At 52.1% G+C, this 11,016-nt stretch overlaps 1 protein-coding gene across 12 annotated transcripts in view; it reads left to right on the forward strand.

Annotated features, from left to right (window-relative positions):
* The window catches only part of LOC310881735 (rho GTPase-activating protein 7-like), a 56,140-nt gene that overhangs the window by 1,037 nt on the left and 44,087 nt on the right, over positions 1-11,016 (forward strand). For 5 of the 12 annotated variants that reach the window (XM_083799365.1, XM_083799370.1, XM_083799371.1 and 2 more), the window contains exon 2: positions 1,441-1,589. Coding sequence is in view for 6 of the 12 variants with exons in the window: in XM_083799367.1 (XP_083655493.1) it covers positions 1,441-1,589 (149 nt within the window). In the remaining 6 variants the exon portion in view is untranslated. Of the gene's footprint in view, positions 1-580; positions 1,590-6,206; positions 6,573-9,756; positions 9,869-11,016 lie in introns of those variants that run through there. The other 7 variants (XM_083799361.1, XM_083799366.1, XM_083799362.1 and 4 more) reach the window with 6 other exon arrangements.

The following is an 11,016-nucleotide window of genomic DNA, read 5'->3' on the forward strand; positions in this document are numbered from 1 at the left end:
TTATCCAGGGAAGCAGTGCTCCGGGGAAGAGGCCGTCACAGCGTGGCCCCGGCTTTGTGCAGGAGATGGAAGCTGCAAAGTGCAGGGCTGCAGGGCAGCAGGAACAGCCCCGGTTCACAGCTTCCAAGTGGTGGCTGTGCCCGTCATCAGCTGTGTCTCCAGTCCTCAGGTTCCCATCTGCTGAGGGACGTTAATTACGTTATCTCAATCAGTTGTCTCACCAACAAATACCATCGCAGCTTATTCCTCTAGGACGCCAGACCCAAACCTGCTGTCAGACAGAGAAATGGGGAGGTGTAAAGCACACATGTAACACCAGCAATCGCTTGTAGGCAAGTTGTGTTCTTTCCCCATTAATTTATTTTCTTGTTCAGGTTGGATTTTGCCAAGGAGCTCCATTGGTACTGAGCTATGCGCCAGGTGTTTGCGTCTGTTACAAAGCTGCTTCAGTCTCCCTGCCCAGATGGGGAGCAAACCTAAATAGGCCCCTGCTTGTGTGAGAATATTTCTGTGAGCACCATTGCGAGGCACATACCTGACAGAGCAGGTGACAGAGGTTTTCATGCCCCGCCCCCCCCCCCCCCAACTGCTTCCCAGCCCCGTGTTGGTGCCCGGCAGTGTCAGCCCTGGTCTGGAGTTAGTCCTGAAGGCAGAGAGCAGGGCACCCTGCAGGGGGGAGCTGGCAGGGAGCTGTGGTTTCTGGGAAGATGGGTTTCCCATGTCTTGCTGCTTCGGATCCAGCCTGTGCTTGTGTAAACAAAATAAGGCTGCAATGCCCCAGCATTAACCAATCTCCCCCTTTATAGAGGCAGCAAGTGCATCAGTGAGTGGGTAACGCAGGACAGCCTGGAGACCTCTTTCTTTGAACAGGCTCTACAAAAAAACTTCCTTCAGGTTAATCCCATGCCACAGGAGAAGCATCCAACTCCACTTCTAGACCAGGCTGCTCCGTGAAAATAATTACGAAAAAAAAAAAAAAAAGACATCCCAAATAAAATAAGCAACTGCATGCTAGTTAAGGAGATGGCAGGCACGCGCCCGAGCACGCAGAGCTCCGAGAGGACACGGTGGTGAGGAAGCTGTTACCCACTCAGCGGGGAATGCAGAGTTACAGCCTTGTCTGAAATCCTGTCCCTGCTCCAGGAGATGCTGCGTAGCCTCACTCTGTGTTTACTGCCCTGCGTGGCAGGGAACTGGCTGTTTATAAGGCACGGGGGTGGAGCTGCGGAGCCATGAAGTGCTCCGGGGTGGGTGCCACAGCCCCCCAGTGCAGCCAGCCCGAGGTGGCAGGGGGTGCTTGTCCCCCTCCCCACAGGAGGGACGTTCATCACGTTAACTGCAGGCTTCTCCTGCATGGAAACGTTTCCAGGCCAGCTGAAGAGGCAAAAGCCAGGAGAACGGCTGGGCTTCAGTCCTAACCCGCTGCAATTTCTTCTCCAGTCTGCTGATCTGTGCAGGTTGGAGCCCCCCGGGCATGGCGGAGCCGGGGAGACACCGCCTGCGGCGGGCCCTCAGCGACCACGCCAGGGACTCCACCAGCAGAGCGTGGGACGTCTTCTGGAGGAGCACCAGAGAAAAACGCCTCGCAGGTCAGTCTGAAGGGGTTTGAATCCTGTGCTGGTGGAAGGAAGCATCTGGGCTGTGGTCTTCGTAGAATCATAGGAATTTCCTTTTCCGTAGGAATGGGAATAGGTCTGCTTTTTTGGCAAGGGTGCTCCTCTTAAATGCTGCTACCTTGAGTGTTGTGCTGGTGTGTTGCATCAGAGTGTTTGCCTTTGCCTGTCATTTTTTTCCATGGGAACAAGGAGGAGTTTTGGACTGATGGTTTGTACACAGAGCTGCAAATGTTCACGTCTATCTAGAATTTGATTTCTAGCTTTCAGTATTTAAGTTAGTGCTTTGGCTGAAGTTTTGTAGACTTTTAAAATATGAAGGTGTCCGTACCCTACAGCAAATTCAGACTGTTATATCGTGAGTATAACTGCTTGGCAGTGATCTGTGCAGTGACACTTATTTGGAGCAGTCCCAGCCCCATACGTGACACTTGGCATGTCTGTATGTCGGGCATGTGTGCAACAAGAGAAGCTTCGCAGTGCCCTGCAGCCTCTTCTCAAGGTGCACGAGTAATTATTGAAGCCGTATGACCACGAACAGTTGCAAAGAAAAGCCTAGAAGGAAGCCTGAGTAAAGGAAGGAATATTCTCTGAGATAGCAACTTTTGGATAATGATACGTAAAAAGCTCAGGAGAACAGAGCAGTAATTCACATTCTGAGAAATTAGTCGTCAGCGTGCAGACAAACACTCTGCTAGCCCGTTGCTTGGGGAGGGAAGTGTGAGAGTTGTGGGGCAGGACGAAGTCAGTGCATGCTAAACAAAACCTCTGTAGGGAACAGCTGTGTTGCTGGAAGCCCGTGTTGCTCTGGGGACTTTAAACCCGGTAATTGTGGCAAAAATACATATGCTCTTGGGAGCAATGAAGAACATGTGGTGGGTGAATGCATGAAGCTTCTTGCAGAGCTTTGCTTTCAGATGTGGCAGAGTTTCAGAGTGAAGTCAGTTCAGAAGTTCTGGAGAAACCCAGATACAATGGAGCAAAACCTTTCTAGAGCATCTCTGGGTGTGAGGAGTACTGTTGTGTCCTGCAAGCCGTTATTGCAGGCAGCCCAGCGTTGGAAGGCAATGCTTAGGTTATCTTTAAGTTGAACTCTGCAGCTTTTAGTGGCAATTTGTAGCTGTAAGAGCAATACCAGGTTAACAAAGGACAACTGCAGGATGCAGGAGGGCCCAAGGATGGGCGTGAAGGCAGAGCAAAGCTGTGACCAGGCTCGTTCTGCTGATGTTCCCTAAGGAGTATTAGTGGATTTATTACAACCAAGGGGCTAAACCAAAGCTTGGGGCAAGCCAACCCCTTTTTGAGAAAGGTCATCTTTCAACTGCAGGTCTGCACTTAGCCACCATTCTGTCTGCTTGCACAAAACCTGCAGCTGCTCTGATCGCACCACGAAGAGCTAGATCAAGGCCTAACCTTTGTGATTCCAACGTGCATGGACTTTGCACCCTGTGATGCCCGCTAGGGCTGGCTGTGTGCCTCACAGGGCAGGTGTTAGCTGCGTGCACAGCAGGAGCAGCGCTGTGGGCGGCGGCTCGGCCCCGGTACGTGCAGCCATGCTCCATCAGCTGCTGGGAAGAGGGCACATCCTAGCAGGAATGGGCAGGCGGGATGGGTGCCAGGGATTGCTTTGCAGGAAGCCTTCTGATGCACCGCCTCGTAAAATCATATGGAAACAGGTGACCCTAAAAAAACATAATGTTTTCTTTGGCTGGAACTGAGAACTTGACCTTGACAGGCACAAGTGATGGGGCAAGCAGAGCCCTGGGCATCCCCAGCCATTCCCGGGGGCAGCAGCTTGCTGGGGCCTCCTCAGCATGGTGCGACAGGGGGGTGGCAGGGTGAGACCTGGCCTGTGGGGACGTGCCAGTGCAGCTGGGCAGCTGGTGATCACTCACAGCCATTTCCTTAGTCTGTGACAGCTCGTGACTGATCCCCAGCTTCATGTTTCCCTTCTCGTGTGACACAACACGGGGCATTTGCAGTGAGGGCTTCTTGGCTGCCGAAGCTGTCTCTGTCCTTTCTGAGTCCCAGCCCCTCTGAGCTCCTCCATCCCTCGGAGCACGGCTGCTGCCACGAGTCCCACTTGTGAAGTTGCCCTCGAGTTGCCTCTGCTGGGAGACGGCCGGCAGGAACTGCTCATCTGCCACCAGCAGATGGTCTTGGTTTCACCCAGGGGGTTTGGGCCTGAACCATGGCTTGTGGAACTAACATGAGTCTTGTTCTGAGCTGGAGGGGTACAGCTCATGGTTTGAGCTGGATTTCTTTTGCCTCAAAGCCCCTTCTGAGACACATTCTCCCTGCCTGTACATATCGGCCCCTGCTGGGCTTGTATCTGAGTGCTCAGCTCTGTGCCGGGTCTGCTTTGGGAGGAACCATCCATCTTGTGTTGGCTCCTGACCTGGGTGACCTTCCAGAACTGAGTTGCACCCAAGTTGTGCTGGGCTGTGAGAAGACAGCATGGACATATTTTTGCTAAATATAAGGGGCAGAGGCACAGATAGTACTTATTACTCTGCACCACACGCAAGGACTCCAGTACAGCTGCTTCTCCTCTTACCCTGGGCACCGTGAAGAAGAGCAAGCCATGGCCTGAGGGGGCCTGGCTGCAGAGTGGAGCAGGTCTGGTGTGTACATGGCTGGAAAGCCTGAAGACACCTTCATTAGCTTTAGGGAGAAAGACAGGGTCAGACTGGGAGGCTGCAGGCAGCAGGGAAGTGTGCTGAACACCAGCTACTGCTCTGCCATGCAACAGAGCAGGTGTCATGGGGCTGAAGCGGCATTTGGGGAAGAAACTATAACGTTGTCCACACCAGAACCTGCTGTCTGCAACTTTTTAGTCACCAAACCCTAAGTGTAGTGAGAAAAGCAGATAGCATTGACTAGTGTTCCTTTGTGAGCTTTGGTATGTTGGTACCAATGCAGGCCAGGAGGCACCTACCTGATGTCCTCTCCCAGCTCTGGTGCCATCTTGATTCCCCTTCCTCCCCCAGCGCCAGCACCTCCCCAGGCACACTGTTGTGACATTGCTGCCCAGGCACTGGCGGCTTCTCCCCTGGCTGTGGCCACTCATGCTAGCACTGCTGGCCGCGAGCTGCACCAAAATTTACTGCTCTGTCTCTGTAAACAGGCTAAAAATATCCCACTGCTGTTCCTGTGAGGGCCCAGAGCTCAGAGAGGCTGGGAAGGAGCCCGGGGTCAGGCAGCCTCTGGGGACGAGGCGCAGGCAGGGTGCATGGGGACGGGTCCCCCCTGGGCTCTGTGGGGACGGGTGGGAAGAGTCCCAGGGCTTCGGCCCAGCCAGATGCTAGCTCATGCTGTGTTCTGGCCAACCGGGCCAGCATTTGGGGGCACAGCTCAGGACGTTGAGTGTGGGCATGGCCCAGCAGCGTGCACTGTGCCCATGCCTCCCAGCCTACCCTGACACCACGAGAAAAAGCTGAGGATTTAGGTTTTAAAACAACTCTTTGGGTACTTCTGAGCTAGCAGAAATGTGAGGAGAGGGGAGCTGAGTGTTGAGCCCAGGGTGGACCCAGAACTAGCAGCAGCCCCAGCTGTTGGCAGCTTTTTCCTGCTTTTAGAAGAGTGATATTGCCCAGCATAGGAATGTTAGAAGCTGAAGTCATTGTTAACTGGGGTCCTGCAGGCAATACCCTCTGAAGGGCTGTAGGAGATGCTGGGCAGCTGGGCTGGGTTTTTCTGGGTGCTAAGTGCCCTGGAAGGTGAGACAAAAATCTGAGCACCACAGAGCATGAGAGCTGGAGGCTTAAACAGTCTGAGGGAGGACATCGAGGCAGGGAGTCAGCTTCATTTTGACTCTTATCTTTCTCTCATAGTTCAAAAAATGGCTGAGTTATCATACTTTGATATTATGTTTCTTTAAATTGATTTTTAATGAAAATCATGCCTGGTCTATGGCTTAACATAGAAAATCTCAAAGGAAGAGGGAATAGGTCCAAAATTGTGAGTAAATGCACATGGAAGGCAATAATCTCATTAAAGCTCAAATGTCCTCCTAGCATCCTCTGGTCTCTCCCCCCAAAAAAATCCAATGAAGCCCAAACCAGCCAGCACTCCAGGTGGGCTGCTGTGGGACCCAGCCCTGCACTCTGACCACTTTGTGTCCATGTCTCTGCAGCCAGCCTCGCCACAAGCCCTCTCTGCAAGCGTGCAACAGTGCCTGCTCAAATACACCAGGCAGCTAGATGTTTTATTGCAAAATAAATTCAAACCATGATCAGCTGCCTGCTCTCTATCCAGAATAAATTTGGTGTGGAGGTTGTCTAAAAGAAAATATATTTTTGCTGTTTGAAACAGTTTCAGCGTAAGAGCACTACATTTAGCATATTTTTCCCATTGCCTATGGTAAAAATACAGCTGAGTATCCGGGGTCATGCCTACATTAATAGCACTCAGCAATGCGCTTTGCACTGAGCTCATTCAGTTGGGCAGTTCTCCAGTTAATTGAGGATTTCTCACTGTCATAACTGTAGTGCTTCAAGTACCTCTTTGCGTTTCATGACTCTCCATCCTGCATCTGATTTAAACTATACGTTTCCTGTACTTATTTCCTGACAGTATTTCTTGCCAGGGCCCGCACCACCCACACGTTTGGCACTGTCACTTTCAATCCCCATTGCAAGCGTGTTTGCTGAGCCTGCTGCGGGATGGCAGTCAGAGGAACCGCGGGTGAATGCTGAGGAAAAAGGAAAGGAAACGGCACAGTGAAGGCTGCTGAGATGTGAAGAGGGACTGGAAGAGGCTGTGAGTGCACTGCGCTCGCCCTCTTCCCAGCGAGGTTTCTCCACCCCGTCCTGGGTGGGATCTCCACGATCCTGCTTAAAGCCAAGCAGGCAGGCTTGGAGCCCGGTCGCCCCAGGCAGGGTTTGCTGGCTTGCAGGGACACGGGAATAACTTCTGTGCAGGGCAGTGACACGGCTCGGTTCGCTCTCCCCATGGAAGGTAGGAAAAGATTTCTTTTCTTCCCTTGCTTGTTCTGCACCTCCAGTGTTATTAACCAGAAAATAGGGCGAGAGCTGCTTGGGGGCTGGAGTGACAAAGCTGTGGGTCCAGCTGCTCCCTCTTGGTTGCAGCTCTTGTGCTCCTGCAGGGTTAGACAAAAAGTGGGAAATTTTTCCACTGACAGATTTTATTCGGAATTTCGAAAATAAAATGCAGTTATCGCAAACTGTGAAACCCTGAGCGTTCCCAAGCCAGGGCCAGGGCCCCTCACGCCGCGCCTCAGCCCGACCTGCCCGAGCCGGGCCGGCTTCGCCTCTGGGGGGCAGCAGCCGCCTGCGCGGCGCCCACAAGGCCGGGCCCGGGGCTGGGGCGGCTCGGGGAGACCTCGGCAAGCGGCCCAGGCCCGGGGAGCCCGACGGTGGGTGCCCCCGGCAGGAGCTGGGTGCCCCCGGCAGGAGCTGGGTGCCCCGGCAGCCGAGGCTGCTCCCCGCCGCCCCTGCCCGCCGCCTCGAGGAGGCCCTTTCGGCTGGGCCACCGCGGGGAGTGGAATCGCGTTTCTCGCCCTTCGCCCCTCTGTAAAATAAATCAAGATGGGTTTTCAGCCCTCTGTTTGAAGGCGCTCTCCGGCCAAGTTTCGAGTCGATTTATTTCTCGTTGTCTGGCGTCGCCCTGGCAGCGCGCCGAGCATGAGAAGAACCCGATCGGCTCCAGGACGGAGCATCTCGCTCCACACGGGTCCTCCAGGCAGTGGAAAACGTGCATGTTGTTAGGGGGAAAACCACTTATCTTTCAGAAAGGAGTCAACTGATGGCATAAGCTATAAATCATGACAAGAACGGGCAGTGTTCCTAGACTGCGCTGAGAGGAATTCACTACAAGAACGCTTTGCACTTGAGCGCTGACACAATGAACGCGGGGCAGAGCAGCGTGGGGCAGGAAGGCCCGGTTTGTGTGGGCAGGGGATTGTGGCTCCCCCACAGGTAAATTGTGTTGAATAAGCAGCTGTTTCAGGCATTAAAACAAAGTTTTCTGACAGATGGAAGACGAAAGACAGGTCCTACTGACACCTTAGTAAGGTTCTTCCTGTGGTGCCTGATGTCTCATGGCTGCTGGAGTTGGGATGACTTGAGCATCTTGGCACAGTCCAGTGACCCGAAGCACCCTAAGCAGGCCTGATTTTAGCTGCCTGCGTGCCAGGGAAGCCTCAGCACCATGCTGCTCGCGGCTGCTGGCCTCGCCTGTCGGCAGGGACAGGCCCCACTGGGTACAGGGGCTGCGGTCGGGTGGCAGGGAGCTCCACAAAGGGGCTGCTGCTCGTGTGCTGCATGACAGCCACCAGCTTTCTTTCATGGATCCTCCCCAACAACAGCCAGGACCCTCTGAAACCTAACCTTCTTTTCTCAGTTTTACACATTGTATTTAGTAATTGCTTCTCTCCTCTGTCAGTGAGCAGCACGGTTACCAGATGATATCCTTGACTTATGCAGCCTAGCCTTGTATGATGGGGCCTTTCCATTTGTTAGGCAAAGCCTATTGGTTTAATTTCTGTATCATTATTCAAGCTAATATTGAATAGGCCACTGATGGTGGTGCATGAAATTGAATAGTGTGGAAAAAAAAAAAGCTGACACGTGAAGTAAACCCTTGTAAAAGATGGGCAGGGGGTAGAGGTGAACGTGAAATGCCCTGTGGTGCCACAGTCACTGCTCCACCTCACTGGCAGCAGGCGGGGTTTTGGGCAGCACTGACAGGGACACCTGAGCTGGTCACACACCAGCAGCGATGGCTGGTAGGGGGACACAGGCTGGAAGCCATGTCAGACAGCGAATGGCCAAGCTTGTCTCAAGCCCACCTCACTCTCGTGCCACTGCACAGACGTGGCTCTGGAGGTGACACCGGCAGTGTGGTTCCCTCGATGGTTACCTGGGACAGGACATTCCCCACCTACTGCAAAGCACATGAGAGCTGTCTGTCGTGGTGGATATACCATCCCATCACCAGCTCCTGTCAGCCTGAATAGAAATAGACAGCGTGTTCAACTTTACACATAAATACGAAATTATGCGTAAAGAGGAGTCTGAAGAGTCCGTAACGTGAGCTGTGGCTGATTGTCCAGGGATGGTGCCAAGCACCTGTCACGTACAGCCTCCTCTGGGTTGTCAGGGTCCTTGCCACTAGGTGTCACAGCCTGCTTGGGTTTGCAGCAGGGGACCAGAAGTGTCACTAGCGCCGGGGACCCTCACCCAGAGCAGGCAGCAAAGCTGTTCCTAAAGTTGTTCTGTTGGAGTGAAGTGAACAAAGAGGAGCTTTATGGCTCCTAGTTTTTTTTTTGAGCATTTTGCAAACGTTCTGAGATTACACGTGTCATTTGGCAAAGTCAGTGATGCCACCAGGTGAACAGAAGTCCCCTTGCTGCCAGCCCCATGGGACCCAGCTACTGGCAGGCTTCCAGCTGCCCTCCTTCTGCTGCAGTAAATGGCAACCTCCGTAAGCTTCGGGTAACTTAGCAGAGCACCCTATGTGTTTTTCAAAAGCTCCTTGTCAAAAAGGACGCATTTCATTGTCAGTCCCACTTGTACAGGCAAGAGGCAAAAGGGGGGCAGAGCCCGGGCAGATGTCTGGTGCTGGACTCTGTGTTAGCCATGTCAAGCAGCTATTTATAGGTGCACGGGAACCTACCCTGACCGTGCACTTCCTCTCTCGTCTGAGCTGAATCTCTAATCAGTTTGACAGCACAGGGAATGTTAATTCTGCATGCTTTTTGGTTGAACATTGTACTGAACAACGGTAGAATATACAAGTGGTCAGGGCCAGGCTGGCTGGTGCTGGGGTATGCAAGTTGTATGGAAAACCTCTTAAAGTTTTATTAAAAGTGGGTATATTGTTAAAAGACTAGAAGCAAAGTGCAGTGAGGTGTGTTTGATGAATAAATAAGTGAATTACAGTGCTTAAAACTCCCTGGTGGAAGCGATTTACATGCAGACCCAAGGCCACCCCACCACCAATAATCATGCAGTTTTTCAGTGAAGTGCACCTGTGGAAGTAAATACAGGAGTCATTCTCCATCAGAAATGAAATATTTTTGACAATCTCAAACTGAACAAATAGTACATTCTGGTGTTACCTGGGCTGGTATTCATTTCTCCTGTCTCGTAGTGCGTAGCATTGCTCATCTTGATTCCAGGACCAGCCCAGCCTGAGCAGGGACGTCCCCTCTGAACACTGCTGTTCAGCCTGGAAGGCAGCTCTGGGACAGGACCCAACTCTTTCCTTGCATGTGGGGACATCTGGCAGAGGTGAGCGCGTTGTGCAGGAGGCAGGACCACGCACTGCATGTGAGAGGATGGGTGCTGCCACCTACCCCACCCCAGTGCTGCTTCTTTCTCCCCATGTCCAGCCAACAAGGCTCCTCCCGTGCTGTTTCTGCCTGCTCTGTAAGCATGTGCATTGCTTCATGACAAAGATGCTGTGATAGGGTGTAAGGTTTTTTTCAAAAGGATCCATGATTTAATACAAAGAAAGATTCCTAACAAGCCTGTACATTTCTGAAGCTACCCAGAAAGAAAGCTCATTTTGAATTTCAAATGTCCTTCAATCCACAGCAGATTTATTCTTGCACTTGCAGCCCTGCTGATGCTGTGGACCCAGTGTCCCTCATCAGAGCAACATAGTTGAGGGCTCTATATGTTCGGTGCTTTAGCTGATTAAGCTACTAATTACTGAGGCTAAGAGAGTTGTTTGACGCAGCTGGAAGGAGAAATTGCAGGGATTTGCCTTGAACTGTTTCCAACCTGATCGGACATTAAACATAGAACTTGGAGAAATTTAAATGACAGCTTGTGACGGGCATGTCAGACACCGTGCTGCAAGCGTACTGAGGGCCTCACCCCTCTGCAACAGACACGATGGATGGGGGACAGCTGCAAACCATGCCCTTCTATTAATTTTCACCATGAGTCTTTCTGAGCAGTAACATGTTAGCATTTTGCTGTGTCTCGGATTGCCTGGTTTCAGCTCTGGGGAAACGGCATGTCCTCTCTGGGTTTCAGAGAGGCATAGCTTCTCTGTTCGGTGGGGCTGGGAAGGTGGGTGCTCAGGAAGCATGCAGAGAGAGAAGGCAAGGTGAACTGCGTATAAACACCAGGAGAAACAGCTTGGAATGAGGTCTTCTCCCGCGTGGAGGTGAAAGTGGTGGTGTGGGAGGGTGGTACTTCCTAACGGATTTGATTCTTTGGGATGGTGCTGGGACTTAGAAATCTTTGGGGAAAAAAAAAAAAAAGAACCACCAACTTGCAATTAGCATAAATCTAATTTTCTGCAGTTATTACCTATCTCAGATTAATTCTGCAGCATGACAAAACTGCTGCAAGGCCCTCACACTGGCATGTTTAATATATACTAGCATATATACTGGCATATATATTAAACATAATTTCCAGGCACA

The sequence above is a fragment of the Anser anser genome, assembly GCF_964211835.1.
Source record: "Anser anser genome assembly, chromosome: 14".
Classification (NCBI taxonomy): domain Eukaryota; kingdom Metazoa; phylum Chordata; class Aves; order Anseriformes; family Anatidae; genus Anser; species Anser anser.